This window comes from Rhinatrema bivittatum, chromosome 13, assembly GCF_901001135.1.
Source record: "Rhinatrema bivittatum chromosome 13, aRhiBiv1.1, whole genome shotgun sequence".
Lineage (NCBI taxonomy): Eukaryota > Metazoa > Chordata > Amphibia > Gymnophiona > Rhinatrematidae > Rhinatrema > Rhinatrema bivittatum.
In genome coordinates, this window is record NC_042627.1 from 62,027,002 (window position 1) to 62,047,087 (window position 20,086).

The following is a 20,086-nucleotide window of genomic DNA, read 5'->3' on the forward strand; positions in this document are numbered from 1 at the left end:
ACAGATACTAAGAGGACCAAGGAAGAGAGCTACCTGTTCCGAAGAGCTGGTCTATTTGAAGGAGGCTTGCATAGAGATTGATTTTGAGGGGTTTTTTCATTCTGGATCAAGTTGCAGCTGTAACGTACTAACCCAAGTATATTGTTTGCAATTTTGTGTTTTGACACCAGATTTTTGTTTTTTTAAGTTAAAACTATTTTGAACAAGCAGAAATGAAGCATGATTTTTAATGTGATTAACTAGTGTGCAGAAAAACACACGAGAAACAAATCCCTAAGGGACCTTGAACACTTGTTTCCCCCCTCCCTCCCTCCGGGAACATGGGGATGGTCATGAGATCTTGTATGGTCTGTGGCCCTCCCAGTGTGCCCTGCACCTAGGACCAGAACAGGGGCTACATTTGCATTTCGGATATGGAACTCAAAATGAATCAAGTATACTAAAGGAATTAGCCAATGTCACTGCATTCCAGTATGTAAATCCAGGAGTAAAGCACTAAAGGAAGGCATAGCCTAGTTGTTAAGAGCAACATGCTACAAATCAGTAAAGCCAGCATTCAAATCCAACTGCTGCTACTTGTGACCTTGGGCAAGTCACTTCATCCTCCATTACCTCGGGTATAAACTTAGGTCCTGATTTATGAAGGCTTTTCTCCCATGCTGCATCTATGGGAAAAATGTTTAGTGAATGATGCCCTTATATTGTAAAACATTTGGGGACAGGGAAATACCTATGGTACCTGAATGTAATCTCTCTCTATTGTATTATACTAGAGTTCCAGGTGAACAGTATATGTATGCATGCACACATATAGCGACATTCACTCCGAGCCAACAGGCTGGCATGCTGCTGAAAAGGAAGGAAACTGTGGGACTGGGGCCAGAAGGATCCACACTGCAGCAATAAGGCCAGCGGCAGAAAGGCTGGTGGGGTGTCTGAAGCCTAACCAGCTGTAGAGAACAAAGGCACAGCAGATGTAGGATGGCTGGAGGGGTTTCCTAGATCCCACCAGTAGCAGGAAGGTAGATGGGAAAGGAGGGTAGGAGGGGAAGAATTAGAGGAGTGGATTGGAAGAGGAGAGGAGAAGGGAGAGAACATGAAGAGTGCAAAGGGAAAATTGTGCACTGCCACCTCTCCATTCCATCCCTAAGATCCATTTCCACCACACAGACACAGGACACCCCCTCCCACACAAACTCATCTCTCCATACCCCCCCGATACACAAACCCCTTCACTGCTACCCCCACAATCACACACACACAGGGGAGGAGAAGAGGGAGGAAATGGAGTATGAGAAGGTGAAATAGTGGGCATACCACATCCCCATGCAAGCCCCAGCACACACACTACCATCTTAACACCACCAACTCCATTCCCCCCACCCACACATATATATTGCAGGGGAGAAGGAGGAAGTGGAGAGTGTGAGGGGACTGGGGGATGGAGGTTACGGAAATGGAGAATACGGGGGGGGGGGGGGGGGGGGGAAGGAGGAGGAGGAAAGAGTGCCCCAACCTCAAGCCTAACCCATATACCCACTACCACCTCGCACAGACCAGGGGATGAGACAGATAGAAAATGGAGTATGCGAAGAAGGGTGCACACATCCCAATCCCATACCTCACCTTGCACACAGGGAAGGGGGCACGGAAGTTATGGAAGTGGAGAGTGCAAAGGGGAAGTGTATGCACCCCCCCCCCTCCCAACACACTTACTACTTCCCTTCCCCAACACACACACACGGGCCGATGCAGTAAAGTGTGCTCAGGCTGAGCGCACTGTTAGCCCCCATTTGGCTGTGCGTTTTCGATGCGCTATTTTTACCCCTTATTCAGTAAGGGGTAATAGCGCGTGGAAAAAGCATGGCCAACCCCCTGAAACTAATAGCGCCCGCAATATGCAAATGCATGTCGATGGCCCTATTAGTTATTCCTGCGCAATACAGAAAGTAAAATGTGCAGCCAAGCCGCACATTTTACTTTCAGAAATTAACGCCTGCCAAAGGCAGGCGTTGATTTCGTCCGGCACCGGGAAAGTGTACAGAAAAGCAGAAAAAACTGCGATATTAAGTCGGAGGCCCCAAAAAAAAAATAAAATTTAAAAATCTGCCCGTGGCCCGCAGGTTGGAAGATGGACGCTCAATTTTGCTGGCGTCCGTTTTCCAAACCCATGGCTGTCAGCGGGTTTGAGAACCGATGCCGGTAAAATTGAGCATCAGCTGTCAAACTCACTGACAGCCGCTTGTCAAAAAAAGAGGCGCTAGGGACGCACTAGTGTCCGTAGCACCTCCTTTTACTGCAGGCCCTCATTTACATATTTTTTTTTTCTGAATCGCGCGCCTAGGAGAGTGGCCTGGGCTCTTGCCGGCTCTCCCGCAGGTTTTTCTGTATCAGCCCGACAGAGGGGAGTAAACAGGCAGGAAATGGAATGCGCAAGGAAGGGGAGGGATGAGATGAGAGGGAGAAGCCTACAAGGGGGACAGACTACACACAGCCCAACCCCCTACATCACCATCCCCAACATACTTACCTAGTCACGCCTACTGCATCACCTCTCCCATCCCCCTATATACCTTCACTTCCCCCTCTACTCCCAACACACACCCATGCCCGATACTCACATCCCACCAACACTGCCCCTCAGCACCAACTCCACACGCATGGAGGGAGTTGGGAAAGCGCACTTCCACCCATCCTCAAACCCTCCCCCCACCATCAACACCACACACACATGGAGAGAGGAGAGGTATGCTAATGGAAAAGAGTGCTCCCACCCACATCCCCCCCCCATCTCAAGCCTGTCAACCCATACCCTGCCACACCTTCTCCACTGAGCCCCAACCACACAGACACAGAGCAACTACATGACATGCACAGACCTGGAGTCATAAAATGTGCTTTTTCAAGCTGGCATGCAATTCTAAACTACATTTTGGGGGTTTCCTTTAACCCACAGGCACACTTTGGGGGGGGGGGGGAGAGGAGGGAAGGGGACAGGAGTTCTACAGTTCTCTCCTTGCCCTTCCTTTCATTAGGTCAGCAAAGCATTACATCAGTACATCATCATTCATCCCACCCAGATTCCCTGCATTTTATGCCTCAAGAAGAGAGCATGGAGTGGAGGGCATATTGGCAGGGCTGGTGAGTGAAGCTCTTAAATATACCAATCGATATTAATACTGGATGCACTAACCAGCATTAATGCTGGAAAAGGTAGCTAAAGCTCTGGGGGTGGAGTTGCTAAAGTTAACTCGGGCCTTGGGTGCCCGAAACTCCTTCCCATAACCTATCTGTCCATTCACCCCCACCCCATGCCCTCCCCCCTTAAAAAAAAAAAAGCCTAGGATGGACCTCTGGGCCCACAAAATCCCAACCCCCTCCAAATATCTCAAGGCCTCCTCCCATAACCCCAAACCTCCAGCCTCCTTCCTGTAATCTACTTACCCATTCACAATCAAAGATAGCCCTCGCTTCTTCATCAGCAAGAGAGAACCAGTTTTCCTCCTGCCATGCCAAATATAAAATGGCAGCACTGAACTGCATTGTATGCACTTGTGATGGCTGGCTAGTAATCTCCTACACAGAATTTCTAGAACGAGTCCATCTTACCTGCATGCTATTTCATACCTGTGATTCTGAAATGTAAAGATTTCAGCCTCCCACATGGATGAAAAGGGTACAAAGGCTCATTTCAGATATGAAAAGCAGCAGAATACATATTCCTCCAATGTTTTACATCCATGAGATTCCTGTACATTATAGGATGAAAAGCAATTGTTTGCTCCACCCCTCACATTCATCCTACAATGATTAGAAACTCATCAGGAATGTGAAAGGGGGTAATTTTAGACATCTAAAGAAAGATTACTAAAGCATAAGAACTCTTTATTAAATGCTTCTATCAGAGGAAAGCCAGGCCAGGCCATTAAAATATATGGCAAGATGTTTGAAACGCCTAGGAAAATCTGTCAAGTAAAAATGGACTTTTCTTATATCACTAATCCTTGGACTACAATCAATCTATGTAAGTTTGAATTTTATTTTTTTTTCATCAAAAAAGTTATACACTAAAGAAACAATTTACCTGTTTTTGGTACTGTGTTAACTGTGACGTCAGTGCTTCCATTCTCATCTTAGTGCATGCCATCTCTTCTCTCATAGCATTGGCATAGTCACAGTTTTTTGCAGCTGCCATTTGAGCAGTCGCCAGCTATGAATAATATTCATCAAAAAATGTCACCAAGTGTTAAGTAGGATAAATTGTATCAGGTTGGTTATTATATCATAAACCCACAAGAGTGTAACATTACTGTAGTATATATGTCCTTACAAGTACTATTTGAAAGGCATTTCACTAATGGTGTAGATATTACATTCAACAAAATGAAAAAAAAAAGTGTTTTCCACATACTATAAAGCAGTCCCAGAAATACCAGCAAGCAGATATAGAATATGTTGGTTATTAGATCTTTGATTATTGAAGGGGTACATCTATGTTGCTATGCCCTCCCTCTAATTCATGTCAGGCTGAACACAGAAAGGATAAAGCCCTATTTACCCACTATAAATTTTAACCGCTTTATCTTCTGCAGAACATGAAAAAGTATCTGCAGAGTATGAAAATAATGGATAGCAACTTGTCCTAGATGTTGGATCAGATTCATTTTTTGTTCACTTTTCCCCTAATGCTTATGAAAATGGCAGACTAATACTTGAAAACAAAATCCTCCAAATATGTCCACAGAAGCTGTTAGGCAGTGGTAGCATAGGCTTCCTCACACTGCCCTGCTAATGTATCTCAAGACTGGTCTTTTTATTTTCAATTTTGATTTGATTATCTGCTACATATAAAAATCCCTGCATGGGTTACAATAAAAAAAAAAAAAAAAGAAAACAATACATTTTAAACTACAATTTTATAAACATATCAACATATTTGATGGTATAAACACACCATCCCCTCTAACAACCCTCCCCCTTATTTCTATTCCACAACCAGCCCTTCCCAACCTCTTCCCCATCTCTGCAGTCACCCCCACCCCCTTCTCAACTCCATTTCTACCCAATCCTACCTCTAACTTCCTCTTAAACCCACCCCTTACTTCTCAACTTATAGCCTCCACCATTCCCTACCAATTCCCACACCTCTGTTTGCCCCCTTCCTTATGTAAAAATTTGTTGGGACAAAAAAAAAAAAAAAAAAAGTTTTAACCACATTTTCAGCAGTTCATAAAATTCAGTTCCAACCAAATCTCTGGAGGAAGCTCCGCCAAAAGTGAAATGGCAATTCAGTTTCCAAGCTCATTCTTCCATATTGAAATTGCCAGTAAATGTGCCAACTGAATGGATGGTTTTATAGTGAACACCTATCCCCTGGAATCAACTCATTTCCCACAGGAAATGGAAAAGGCTTTCAATTTTTACCAGCCTAAGCCAAATCTGAATCAGTCGCCTCAAGGTGAAAGCGACTGGTACAGGAATACACAACCTCAGCAATTTAAAATGCTGAAATTATAGCTTGATGCCTTTATCTTATCTGCATGCAGTAGGAGATCATTTGGGATTATGAGTCTAAGATTGCTGAATTAAACTAATGTAAACGATTAAAAATACAAGATAAGTTCCCACCACCACCACCTCTCAGGTAGTCCAAACATTCTCATCCTTACTCATCAACACTGCTCAACAACTTTGGGGAGTATAATGCAAGAGACATTGTTCCTGGAAGCAACAGTACTTCACAATAAAAATAATGCAATACTGTAAAACTTCTTCATGCTGCCTCTGTACCTGTTTCCACCCTCGTGCTTGCCTCCTTCCTATCTGTTCTTGCACCTCACTCTCTACCAACCTATCAACTCCTTTTTGTCTCCTTGAAAATGCTGGCCTATTAACTCTCTGCTCAGAGTTACATTTCTACAATGTATCTGTAGATTAAAACATCAATAGTTTTCAGTTTAAAAATCACAGAACAAAATATTGTACATTTTATTTTCAATTAGACTTTTTATAAAATATATGTAGCAAAAACCGGCAGTACTGAAAATAATTGTAGACAAGTTAGCTATAGAGTCAAACAAGCTAACAAAAAACTGTCAACTACTCCAAGCCAGATTATGTAGAACAGAAATATTAACTAATGCCCTTGAGAGAAAACACTATAAAGAAAATACTTACACAAAGGGGAAAAAGCCAGATTATAATCTATAACGTCCCTATAATCACCTTGGTACAAAATGTTCGTTCAAGTTCTTCCTTGTAATCTTGGATTTGGTCCTCATGTTCCCTTCTCAGCTCCCGGAGAGCTTCTGCAAGCTTAAACTCAAACTCCACCTGGCGTCCAGAATCAATTTCTGTTATCCTGGTCTCATGACGTCGTTTTGTTTCCTTGATTTCCTAGAAATCAACAAAAATATTTTCAGCTGTTATTTGTCAAGCAAAATGGTATATTATATTATATTTATCAAAAACTGGTAGTACTGAAAAAGTAAAAAATGATTCAAAGCAACAGACATGACAGAAAAGAATATGTAGTTCCAAACCATCATTCAATATTTGAAAACCAAACAAAGAGCAACTTTTTTTTTTTTTTTTTTACACTTTTCATTAGCAAACCATGTGTGGATAATTATGACTATGCCTGCTTTGAAAAATAGAGAAGCTGATAACATCAAATTTGCCATAAAATGTTAAGACGTCATCTGGCGATTTAGAAAATATCCATTTCTAAGCCAGCATCACAGCACCTACTTTTGCTGTAGCTCTCAGAGCAAGGATGCCTTGAAATAACATAGTAAATGATGGCAGATAAAGACCAAACAATCAATCCAGTCTGCCTAGCAAGATGTTTTTGGAAGTAACTTGCTCCAATCAGGTTACCCTTATGCAGAAGTGTTATACCTAAGGGTTAACATAGGTTACTCCATTTCCTCCTCTAGCCCAGTGGATCTCAACCTTCTCTGATTCATCAGTCTCCTTTTACTCATGCATAACTCGGACTTTGCACAGCAACAAGGTCTATGTACCCACATATCACAATTTAGACTACCCCTCTAATTATTCAAGATATATACTCATGCCTTAAACATCCTTTGTATTTATCCACGTCCTGTTGACGAGTTATTATTATTATTATAGTCTATGTAATATTTAATTTGTATTATTTATTTATTTTTATATGATATGTTATATGTTACTCATATGTTAAGAAACGCTGTTTAATGTAACGCCTTTATTGCGACAGTTTTGTTCTTTGTAAACCGACCTGATTCGATACTTGTATTGAGAATGTCGGTATATAAAAATCCGAAATAAATAAATAAATAACCTTTTTCCCCATTGTGACACACCTGACAGACCACGTTCACATGTGTGACACACTGCTCATTACAATTTATGGAGGAAATAAAAAATAAAAGTCCAGTATTATTTTTATTGTTAAGAATGACACAAGGAAAAGATACATTGTATCTGAACAGAAATTGCATAAACAGTAAACATCCCACACCAAAACAGCACCAATTTCCAACACTTAACAGTAACCACCTTACCTAAGAAAAGGCAACACTGAAAATATTACACCAGGCCTTAAGACAATACATCTCCTATTAGGAAAACGGACCAAGAGAGGCTGCTATAGAGCCCTACACAGAAACTACACGCCAGCAGAAAACCTCACCTGAATCACACATACTGACCCTCACCTAACAAAGAATAAAGAGACCAAAACACATAATTAGAAGCATGCAGACAAAAACTGAATTGGAAACCGCAACAAGCCAGAGTCTCTGTATGCAGTGTAATAAAGGAAGAAAAGCATCACCAGTCCTTATAAAACAAATCAAGAAATATAAAATCAGCAGCAGTAAAACCATACTAACAAAAAGAACAGATTATTTCAAAACAGCGGATGAATGGAATATCCCATAATTAAAAAGTTCTAGAAACCAATAAAATATTTTAAAATAGCAAACAGACCCAGTAATGAAAAATAAGGATACAAAAAATGTTTTGCTCTGCATACCTGGGAACGTTTAATATCCAGATGCCCCGAGATTGTTTTGAATTAGCAGGAGGAGAGATGGTTTGCTTGCAACTTTCTCCTCTCTCTCACACTGGCTCTCAGTCACTCACATATACACATGCTTTTTCTCTCTCACTTATATAGGCTCTTAATTACACATATACACACATGCTATCTTTTCAGGCTTACACACACAGGCTTTCAATCACACACATACATGCTGTGCTTTTCTTTCACACACAGACTCATTCACATGTTTACAAACATGCTCTCTCGTTCTCTCATTACACACAGGCTCTCAATCACATACTCACATGCTCCCTCACCTAAACCAGCTCTCAATCACACACATACTCTCTTTCACATGTACAGGCTCTCAATCATTCACATACATGCTCTCTCACTCACACACACAGGATCTCAAACACACATGCTTGCTCATTCACTCACTCTCTCCCCTCCCCAGAACTAGCGGCAGCAGCAGCTTCCTACACTTCTAACCCTAAAGGCAGCAGCAATCTACTTCATTTTCAGCCCTCGCGGAACAAGTAGTCCCATCGGCCGTGGGGGTTGACGACATTCTTAGTTTTTCTCTGAGCCGCACTGCTCATTCTTCAGACCGCGCCTCTTTTCTTCGGGCCGATGCCGAGCGCACTAGCGTGGTCTCTTCTTCCCGTGCTTGCACCCACTGCTCACCACTTCCTCTTCCAGGCCGCGCGGGGGGGGGCCGGAAGAAGAGAGCATGCCGGTGCCATTGACTCCAGCTCTCCTGCCTCATTTCACCCGGGCTTCCATCGTTTTAAGCCCAGGTGTAGGGCCTGTCTTGCTCGGGTAGGGGGAGCAGCTGGGTCAGCAAGGGACCGGGAAGTGTGGCGACACACCTGCGTGTGCTTAGTGACACATTGGTGTGTTGCGACACACCGGTTGAGAACCATTGCTCTAGCCTATATTCCTTGTCCTTTTATATTCCAACACCATTCTCATCTTCACGACTGTCTGGGAAGGCATGCCAGTAATTAAAAATATTTAATTTTTGCTGAAGAGTTAATAGATTTTAAAAGGACCAACACAACAGATGTTGCAGTGTATAAACATTTGGGTCAATCCAGGTTCCTATTACAACCTAAGACTTCAAGCATTATCCAAAACCAATATGGACACTAGAACTTTATTTTTACTACCAAAAGATTTTATATTAACAATTCCCTAGTAAACAAGTAGCAACTAGATTAAGAACTCTAATCTTTAGGTATCAACCAGTTAATATCCTTTGTAGAGGGTATTTTCAGAGCATGGCTACAAGACACATTCACAAAACATGCCTATAGAAATATACTCACGACTCAATACCAGAGAATAATGGAGTTTTAAAAAAGGTCTCTTTCCCTTTCACTGACTTGAGCGGCCAGACACCTCCTCTTTCGTGCTACTACATTGTGAGAGAAAGCCAAGTTGCACAGTTCACAACTTGTTATGCTCAGAATGCATAACTTGGGTTGTGATCAATTAGCCCAACATAAAAAATTGAAATTGTTTCCAAAGTGTCTACTTTAAACCACTGACTTCATTACACGATTCCTACAAATCAATTATGTAATACAGATCACATTAAAAATAAGCAATAAACAGCAGCCAGATTAATATTACAGACAATGTACCAAATGCTTATACAAGGAAAACTGAGATTTTCCCCTCGTTTGCCTTGTATAAGCATTATGTACTTATGTCTAATATAGGGCCTGATGTACTAAAGCAGTGGTATTCCAGTCCTCAAGGGCTGCAAACAAGTTAGATTTTCAGGATATCTCTGATGAATATTCTGTACATGAGGTGGATTTGCATACAGTTGGAGCAGTGTGCATTCAAATCTCTCATACATACTGAAAACCTGACTTGTTTGCAGCCCTCGAGTACTGGAAGTGAGTATTACAGCACTAAAGAGTTTTCCCCATTTTGTGTCATAGGCCCCAAACTAATACTTTTGTTTATCAGATCTTTGGTTTGTATTTACACATAAACAGATAAGCAGGCCCGGTGCAAGGGGATTAGGCACCCTAAACCCCTTCTGCCTTGTGTCCGCCCCTCCCCCCCCTTGGTTGTGACACCACCCCCATTAGTGGGCATGAGCCATGTGGGACTGTGAGCGGCAGCAAAGAGGAGTGGAGATTCGGCAGGATCTCCACTCCTCTTTGCCGCAGCAGCACCACCGCTCACAGTCCCACATGGCTCGTGCCCCAGGCCTAGCTCGCCTAGTGCTTCCACTGGCCCTGCAGATAGGCTCCTATTCCAAAATGTTGATGTAAGAGGGCCAATAGAAGAGATCTGAGGGCTGGCTGGTAGTGATGCAATGGCAGAGATCAGGGAATAGCAACCCAATATGAGTCAGACTGCTAGAGTTTCTCAGAGGCCAATGGAATGGCCATCTGAAATAAAAAGGATGTGAAGACAGACTGCCTACCATATTCCAAGGGGTCAAAAATCTAAAGTATTAAGGGCCAGATTTTCAAAGCCTTATGCGCGTAGGTGGGGTTACATGCGCTGGGCCTATTTTACAAAGGTCTGGTGACGCGCGTAAAGCCTCGGGGCTTTGAAAAAGGGGAGGGGGAGGGGATAGAGGCCTCCAGTGTTGGAGGATCGTGTGCAGGCAGGCTGATGGCAGGCGCAAAAGGTAAAATAAAGGTCGGGGAGGGGGGGGGGGTTAGGATAGGGCTAGGGGGTGGGAAGGTTAAGGGAAGGGGAAGGGAGGTTAGATTAGGGAGGAAACAGGTGAAGGCTGCGGGTGTCTGTGCACCCCCTTGCACGCGCCGACCCCCGATTTCATACATAAGCACACGTTATAAAATCGGGTGTTCATTTATGTGTGCCGGGTAGCGCGCGCAGGTTTTAAAATCTACCCCTAAGAGTAAAAGAAAAGGCTTTGTGTCCACAGTGAGCCAAGGAGAAATACATAGAAGGCCGCAGAAACATCTGCACGCTAAGACATAGAAAAACAAAAGGCATTTATATAACCAACACACACACACACACACAGAATTTAATATATAGAGAGCCAAGAAGCCAGTAGAGGGAAACAAGTAAGGGAAAGTTGCTAAATTCTGGATGGATGGCTAGAAAAAGATAGAGAGGATAGTCATGTAAATTAAAAAACATTTAGTTACAGCAGGTTTCACAATAAAATAGAGATAAAAGTCATGAGTATTAGTGGCAGTGTTGGAAAATGTGTTATAACAAGCGGTTAACAAAACTCAGGAAAAAAATGACTGGACATGCTTCAAGTGGTCTGTTTTTTAAAATATTGTTCTAAGCAAATATACAAGACACAACCATTGCACTAGTCAAATTCCTATTCATACCTCTTCATAAATACACTTTTGGAATTCCATTTGTTCGCGAAAGGTTTGCGCTTTGTTTTCCAAATCAACTCTGCACAACATTTCATCATGAAGTTGTTTTGTGGCATCACAAATTGAAGACTCTAGCTATGACAGAAAAAAATAATTATATATAAGTTGCATGTCATATCAAGATAAACGAGCTAGATTTTAATTATCTGCTTGTGTATCATTAAATAAGTAACCATCTGGGGCCTGCCCACTGGCTCATAAGCAGTGCTGCACATGATCAAAGGCTTCCTACATAGCAATCCATGAGCCTGGCTCCTGCTCTTCTCAGAGCTAGGGATGCTGCAGAGACAGTATTCATAGCCCTTGGGGAAAAGGAATCCCAGCCATCATGCACCACTAAAGGCAAATATGCTAGGTTTCAGAGGGACAGTCTATGTTTCATAACTAGAGAGCTGTTAGTGCACCAAGATTAAAACATTAAAAAATGATTTGGAAAAAAAAACACAAAAAAACCCTAAACCGCCTGGTTGCTACAAATTGAGGTTCATAGTGTAGAGGTGCTATGAAAGGTTTTTCTATGAAGTTATTACTGCACTATGAAATTTCACTGATCAGACTTGCAGAACTATCCAAGGTTGCTGACATGCCAGAAAATGCTGAAATGCTAGAATGTATGCTAAAAGTCAAAAAGTAGGTCAGAGTTCGACATGAAGTATTGCTCCTGCCTTCGGGGCTCAATTTACAAGAAATCACAAGAGTTACAGAATTCAATCCTATTATATTATAATGCCAACCAATTAAGAAAGTGTTATGCAAACTAACTAGCTCACTGGTGTGTAAATTGGAGGTGTGACATTTAATCTGTTGTGTCAATGTTCTGAGTGCTTCTGAATTGCCTTGCTGTTAATTCCACACTATATAAAGATATTTCTTAGTTTACTTTATTATTGATTTATTGTCCACACTCATCACAATGTACAAATTTGAGACAGATGACAGAATTCAGAAAGAAAAACATACATAAAATATATACAAGATAAAACAAACAGGCAAGATAACTGTAATTCACTTCCAGCTGTCAAGGGAAAAGCCGCACATGTATGAACATGGTACAAACACAGAATGCAATTCTCAATTTCATGCCCTTATCAGTAAACAGATCTTGGCATAGATACCTCTAACTGTAAGCCTAAATAAACAGGAAAGATTTTAATGCCTTTTTAAACGCATCATGAGAATCAATAGTCCGGAACTCGTCTTTTTAGCTGCTGGTATTTAAATGTTAATTTATAGCCCACAATAGTACCATAGCCCCAGTTTAAATGTAGCTGGAAGACAACGATTAAGAAGGAAGTTACTGGGCCAAAATTATTATCCATGTGTATAGAGTATCTGCACTTAGTTTCTAATCATAAATGAAAGGTAAAAAAAATTAACTATGAATAGCACAAAAGAAAATGGATGCATAAAATTCTTCCTTCCTTTGCAGAATAAGATTGAGTTTAACTATTTTCAGTACATTTTGACCAAAAGCTCAACCTAAAATTACCATGTCTTTTGATGCATCAAATTTAAACTAATAGGAAAAGCAACATTAATTCTCATGGATATCATGAGAATGACAACCAATAGGCAATCAAAGTGAGACTCAAAACTATGTATTTCTTTCTGGGCTTATCTATCACTGTAATGTGTTTGCAGAAGTGCATCTCATACCCTCCACATCACTTCCCTTTCCCAGGTTCTGACCATCCTAAACTAAGGTCATGCTTTCACGTCAAACACCATGTAGGATTTTTCCCCTCTCTCTATGTTCAATTATTTTGGCCAGTTTAATCAAGCCTGTCATCTGATCCAAGCCAAAACATGCAGGACTGTTTTGGAAAGCAACGCTGGTGATGCACAGTGGTCTACAGGAAAGAGCTTTAAAAAAAATAAAAAATTAGCACATACACCCTGCAAAATAAGCTTTATGGCAGTAGTTTTGTTCTTTCAAACTAGAACAATCACCTATATAGAGATCCTAATTACGGTCGAAACTAAAATCAGAGCATAAATATTTTGCTAAAGTAGAAAAAGGGAGGAATTCCTAAGAACCCAATCTAGACATTTTCTCTGTCGACAAGCAGGGGTGAATTAGCCATAACGTATGTGGTGTAATCATCTGACAGTGCCAAATGGACTCTTAGCTCACAGAACTTGTGCATGTGCAAGAGTTGCCTCGTGAGCTCTGTCTTTTTTCATTTGAGTTTCAGCATGGACATGTACTCTCTCTCTGTTTTTAAGTGATATTGCTTAGTAATTTTAATTTTTCCATATTTTTCTTTTCTTATGTGGCCTCGTTGCCTCCGAAGCAAACCCTCCCCCGGCCAAACAGCATTTGTCAGTTTTGTTTTGTTTTTTAATTTAAATTTTTATTGGCAACATCAAATTTAGCCAGTACATAATAAACCATAACTACATAATACATAGTCAATAAGCACTAAGCCTGTTATATGATATATAAATAGCCAAAATACATTTTACCCCTATTGATGCCCCCCCTCCCTCCCCCCCCAGAAGCATCATCATACTAAGCAAATTTACATAATAAGTACGATGAACTAAAACCCAATAAAGTTAGATGGAACATAGTACATGGAACAAATTAAGGACAGTCCCTGTCAATAGTATCCTGTATTAACCATTTATAATGTATACCCCTTCAACGTCCCCAAGTTGGTCAGGCCGGTGGGACCAAAGTGTTAAACTTCAAAAAGCTTTATATCATTTAAGGAACGGTTTCCATATTTTGATATGTTGGGTCACCTTATCCACCTATAAAGCTCGCAAATAGTACTAATAATGTACCGACCATAGTCTTTTTACCACAGACTGAGCTGTGGGTGGTAATTCTCGTCGCCATTGTAAAGCCAGTTCCTGTCGAGCCATGCATATGTGGTTGGACAATGTCCGTGTGGATGACTGCCATGATGTGGAATATGCCAATAGCAAGAAGACATCAGAGGGAAAAGGAATAGTCTCATTCGTCATTTGTCAATGTTTTAAATTAAAAAAAAAAAAAAGTTTTAAAACTTCTTCATAGATGAATGTCTGGCACTAAGAAGCCCATCAGTGGCTTCAAGGACTGTGGGTGTGGTAGGAAAATGTCCACTACCAATGAATATATTTGTTACCTGTGCCTAGGACAGGACCAATGTGGCCGGATGTCTCCATGCTCTCAGAAGTCAAGAGCTTGGAAAATGAAGGAATGGTGTAAGTCTCTGAAAAGCACAACTGACCCTCCTCCTGAAGCAGAAACTCTTGTGGCTCCTTGTGCCAAACTGAGCAGGAGCACCTCAAGCAAGCCTCCACCCTCAGTAGCACAGGCTTGGAGCCCCTCCACCTCATCAGGTTTGAGTAAGCTGAAAAAGCTCCCTTCTCAAGCATCACCAAGCCCATCGACCACACCACAGAGCTTGGGGCCTAGTAAAAGCACCACCACTCCTTGGAGCCAGTAGTGCCACCGGTGCAGATAAAGCACAGATTTTCAGCACTAAAGCAGTGCTGAGACTGAGCATTTGGGCCCCAGCACCAATGATGCACCTTCTCCAGGATCCTTTGACACATCCTCTCTCGATGCTTGGACCAAGGATTTGCACCAGACACCATGTCTCAGTGCTACAAATGCAACTTTATTGATCATTTTCAAATATATACATAAGCACAAGTCTTGTAGAAAAAAATATTAGGATAGTAAAAAATAAATAAATAAATAAATAAATAAGACCAAAGAGAGAAAAATGAACATTAAATTACCCTAAACATAGCCCACAAAATAAGGGTTAGAAGGATTTAAGAAACAAACTCAGCAGGAAATACCCAAAAGGAAGAAAAAAAAAAACCATTTGCATCAATACTATTCATTAGACACTGGAGTAGAAGTAGAATTAGAAGCAATCTTGCTGTCTAGGAGATTCTTTAATTGACTAGGTTCAAAGAAAAAGCAAAATTGCTTACCTTGTAATAGGTGTTATCCCAGGACAGCAGGATGTAGTCTTCACATATGGGTGACGTCACCGGAGCCCAGCGCGGGAAATCTTTCTGTCAAAGTTTCTATAAACTTTTGACTGGCCGTGTGAGGCCACTGAGCATGCCCAGCATGCTATGATATTCTCTGCCATAGATGTCTCTCTTCAGTCTGGTATGTAGCAAAAACGTTTAGCAAAAAATAAAATAATAAAAGGACAGAAGCCCAACTCCGCAGGGTGGCAGATGGGTTCTGTAAGGACTACATCCTGCTGTCCTGGGATAACACCTATTACAAGGTAAGCAATTTTGCTTTATCACGGGACAAGCAGGATGCTAGTCCTCACATATGGGTGAATAGCAAGCTAAAGGCTGAGTCATTTTGTAGTGAGGCAACAGTAGGTTTGTGTTGTTGAATATGAGTCAGCCGAAGATCATAGTAGGTTGGTTGTAGAAGGAGTCTGAACTATACTGGAAACAAGTTCTTTAAAACAGATTGTCCATAGGCAGAATCTGGTCGTCCCTGCTTGTCCAAGCATTAATGAGCTGCAAAAGTGTGAAGAGAACTCCATGTTGCTGCTTTGCATATGTCAAGGATTGGCACTGAACGATAGTGTGTTACTGAGGTTGACATTGCTCTTACTGAATGTGCCTTTACTCGCCCTTGGAGAGGAAGGCCTGCTTTTTCATAGCAAAACTGTATGCAATCTGCTAGCCAATTGGAAAAAGTATGTTTACCCACTGCTTTACCTGGTTTGTTTGGATCGTAGGATACAAAGAGCTGTGTGGATTGTCTGTAAACTGCAGTGCGGTCTATATAAAAGGCTAGTGCACGCTTACAGTCCAAGGTATGTTTCTCCTGGATGGGAATGAGGCCTTGGAAAGAATGTGGGTAAATTTATGGATTGATTCAAGTGGAATTCCGTAACTACTTTGGGAAGTAATTTTGGATGTGTACGGAGAACCACTTTGTCATGTAGGAACTTAGTATAGGGTGGATATGTGACAAGTGCCTGTAACTCACTAACCCTTCTAGCTGATGTAATGGCTATGAGGAAGATAGTTTTCCATGTGAGAAATTTAAGATCACAAGAATCTATGGGTTCAAAAGGAGAGCGCATGAGTCTTGTTAATACCAAATTCAGATCCCATTCTGTGACAGGTGGTCGAATTGGTGGTTTAAGTTGAGTTAAACCTCTCATAAACCTACTGATGAGAGGTTGTGTGGAAATAGGTGCATCTCCCATCTTGTTATGGTAAGCTGAGATTGCACTTAAATGTACTCTTACAGATGAAGTCTGGAGACAAGATTCTGAAAGATGGTATAAGTATTCTAGTAGAGAAGTTGTGGGGCAGGTGAAAGGATTTATGTTCTTTTCGGAGCACCACAAAGTGAATCTCTTCCATTTAGAAGAATAGTTCTTTCTTGTGGAAGGTTTATGTGAAGCTATAAGCACTTGAGATATATTGGGTGAAAGATTGAGGGGTTGTAAGATCAAGCTTTCAACATCCATGCTGTCAGGGATAGGGATTGAAAGTTGGGATGGCGCAACCAACCCTGATCCTGAGTTATGAGAGTGGGAGCTACTCCCAGACGAATTGGATCCCTGATTGAGAGGTCTAGCAGTGTGGGGAACCATACTTGCCAAGGCCAATATGGGGCTATGAGTATCATGGATCCCTTGTCCTGTTGTAGTTTCACTAGAGTTTTGGTTATGAGTGGTATCGGAGGATACGCGTATAGTAGGCCTGAGTTCCAAGGGCGAGCAAAGGTGTCCTTGGCTGGCTGATTCTTCTGTTTGTGTAGAGAACAGAACCTGTCCACTTTGTGATTCAGATGTGACGCAAAGAGGTCTATTGATGGTTGTCCCCAATGCTGAAATATCCTGGTCGCTACTGCAGGATCCAGGGACCATTCGTGTGGTTGGAATTGACGACCGAGTCGATCCGCTACTACATTGTGAATGCCTGCCAGATAAGTGGCCTGAAGAAACACTGAGTGGTTCAGGGTCCAGCCCCAAATCTGTGCAGCTTCTTGACAAAGGAGATACGAGCCCATACTTCCCTGTTTGTTGATGTACCACATGGCAACTGTGTTGTCCGTTTGGATCAGAACAGTCTTGTGTGAAAGGCAGTCCTTGAACACATGCAGCGCATAACGTATAGCTCGAAGCTCCAGGAAATTGATTTGAAACGTTGCTTCGAGTTTTGTCCAAGTCCCTTGAGTGTGGAGATTGTCTACATGAGCTCCCCACCCCAAGGTGGATGCATCTGTAGTTAAAGTTATCTGTGGGACTGGTTGCTGAAAAGGTAGGTCTTTGCACAAGTTGTCCTTGTTTGTCCACCAACGTAGACATGATCTTAGTTGTTGGGTCAAGCGAATTGGATAATGTAGTGGTTGAATGGCTTGCATCCATTGTGATCTTAAAGTCCATTGGGTAACCCTCATGGCAAGCCTTGCCATAGGTGTAACATGAACTGTGGAGGCCATATGACCTAGCAATATCAGAAACTGATGAGCTGTGACTTGCGGCTGTAAGGAAATGGAGTTCGCTAGTAGAATGAGGGCATCTGCACGATCTACAGGTAGAATGGCCTTTGCTAGATCTGTGTTCAATTCTGCTCCTATGAATTGAAGCAGGTGAGACGGGATTTTTGATAATTGATGAGGAATCCCATGGAGTGAAGTAGAGCAATTGTTTGAGTCCCAGAAGTGAGAGCTCCTTGTTGAGACTGACTCCTTATGAGACAGTCGTCTAGGTATGGGAAAACATGGACACCTTCTTTGTGTAAGTGACCTGCTATTACTGCTAGACATTTGGTGAAAACTCTTGGAGCAGATGCCAGTCCAAAGGGTAGAACTCTGTATTGGAAATGTTGATGGCCTACCATGTGTCGCAAGTATTTGCGATGAGGAGGGAATATTGGAATGTCAGCGTAAGCGTCTTGAAGATCCAGAGAACAAAGCCAATCTCCTGTTTGTAGAAGTGGAAGCATGATGCCTAGAGAAACCATCCTGAACTTTTCTTTTTTCAGAAATTTGTTGAGATTTCTGAGGTCTAGGATGGGACGTAGGCCTCCTGTTTTCTTTGGAATGAGGAAATATCGGGAGTAGAATCCTCTGCCCTGCTGAGACTGAGGCACTGGTTGTATGGCTCTGGCTCTCAGAAGGATGGATAATTCTATTTGTAGTTGATGAAGTTGAGAAGTTTGTTGTGGGCAGGAAGTTGGTGGAAATTCTGGAGGAATTGAGATGAAATTTAGTTTGTAGCCTCGAGACACTATGGAGAGTACCCATTGGTCTGATGTTATGTTTTGCCAATTTGTGTGAAAGTGAGACACTCTTCCGTCCACTGGTAGGTTTGGCTTGGGATTGAAAGGTTGGGTTTGTTCTCTGGCCTGTGTTTCAAAAGCCTGCCGCAGGGCCTGTCAGGGGGTTGTGGACCCACAGGCCTAGATTGCCTGGCCTGGGAGCGTTGTTGTGGTCTGGTAGACCTACCCCTAGAAGTCTGGGGGTAGTATCTGTGTGGCCTGTAATAAGAAAGTCGGGTTTCACTTTGGGGAGGGCGACGAGAAGACTGAGTAGCAGGCTCTTGTGGGGTTTGAGACAGCTGACGTAGAGTCTCAGTGTGGTCCTTAAGCTGTTGTACGGCTTCCTGAATCTTGTCCCCGAACAGATTGTCACTGAGACAGGGCATATCCACAAGTTTTTCCTGCACCTCAGTTCTGAGGTCAGATGTGTTGATATGCAAGCCTTTTCTCTTCTGTTGGCAAACCACGGAGGCTGAAGGGCCTGCATTAGCACTCCTCACTGAAAGGCCTACATTAGCACTTTTCGCTGAATCTGCATAAACATTCTCAGCATTTTGCTTATCTCGTTCTGAACAGACACAGAGTCTGCATTTCTTAAGCTCTTGTTTTTACAGACTTACTCTTAGTACAAATAACCTTCTGCCCTAGATACAGTATGATCGCTTGACATAGAAACCGGCACAGCATGAGAGATTGTAGCCATAGCAACGTAGGCATGCACGCAGACAACATGTACCAGCACGTAGGACGTATTAACCAATCATATATTGTATAGTAGATGCTGTGGAATTCTGTAACTCAATATAATAAAAACAACATCCTCAGAGGAAGATCAGAGGATGATGGCCCCATAAGAATCCTGTCTGATGTGTCTCTCCTTTCCCTGCGTCTAATGCGTCGCTACATCTGGTGACCCCGAGCCGTGAAAGACCTCATACTCACTCGAGCTGGAAAAGCTTAGGTGCACCTCTTCAGTAAACTCGCTCCACAGTTGTAAGTATTTTTTCAGCGAGTTTGCTCCCACATTCGTGAGTATGGGGGGGGACAACAGTCAGCTCAGCAGAAAGTTCATGCACAAGAGCTGGCGCAAATAGTAAGAAATCATTTCTTGATTAACAAAGGAGAGGCTATTAATGTCAGACTAGGAGATATAAAAAGTCTGTTGAAAGAAATAAACAACAGATGTCCTTTGTATCCGAAAGCTGGTTCTTTTGAGATACAGAATTGGGTTAACTTAGGGAATGCTTTGCACACATCCCCGTGTGCCTCACTACAACATCTCTTACTTTGGCAAAAATGCACAGAAGCCATAGAATATCTAGAGCCACAAATCAAAGAAACTAACTTTCCTCCACCTCCCCCTCCAACCCCCTCACCACAGACTACCTCCCTGTACCCC

The 20,086-nt window shown here is 42.2% G+C and overlaps 1 protein-coding gene across 7 annotated transcripts in view; it reads right to left on the minus strand.

The window, feature by feature from the left end:
* LOC115074703 (lamin-L(III)-like) overlaps positions 1-20,086 on the minus strand; it is a 103,451-nt gene that overhangs the window by 55,826 nt on the left and 27,539 nt on the right. For 6 of the 7 annotated variants that reach the window (XM_029574433.1, XM_029574432.1, XM_029574430.1 and 3 more), the window contains 4 exons: positions 11,377-11,502; positions 6,226-6,396; positions 4,085-4,210; positions 3,445-3,504 (listed from right to left, as the gene is read on the minus strand). In XM_029574433.1, coding sequence (XP_029430293.1) covers positions 3,445-3,504; positions 4,085-4,210; positions 6,226-6,396; positions 11,377-11,502 — 483 coding nt within the window. The remainder of the gene's footprint in view (positions 1-3,444; positions 3,505-4,084; positions 4,211-6,225; positions 6,397-11,376; positions 11,503-20,086) is intronic. The other variant, XM_029574434.1, reaches the window with a different exon arrangement.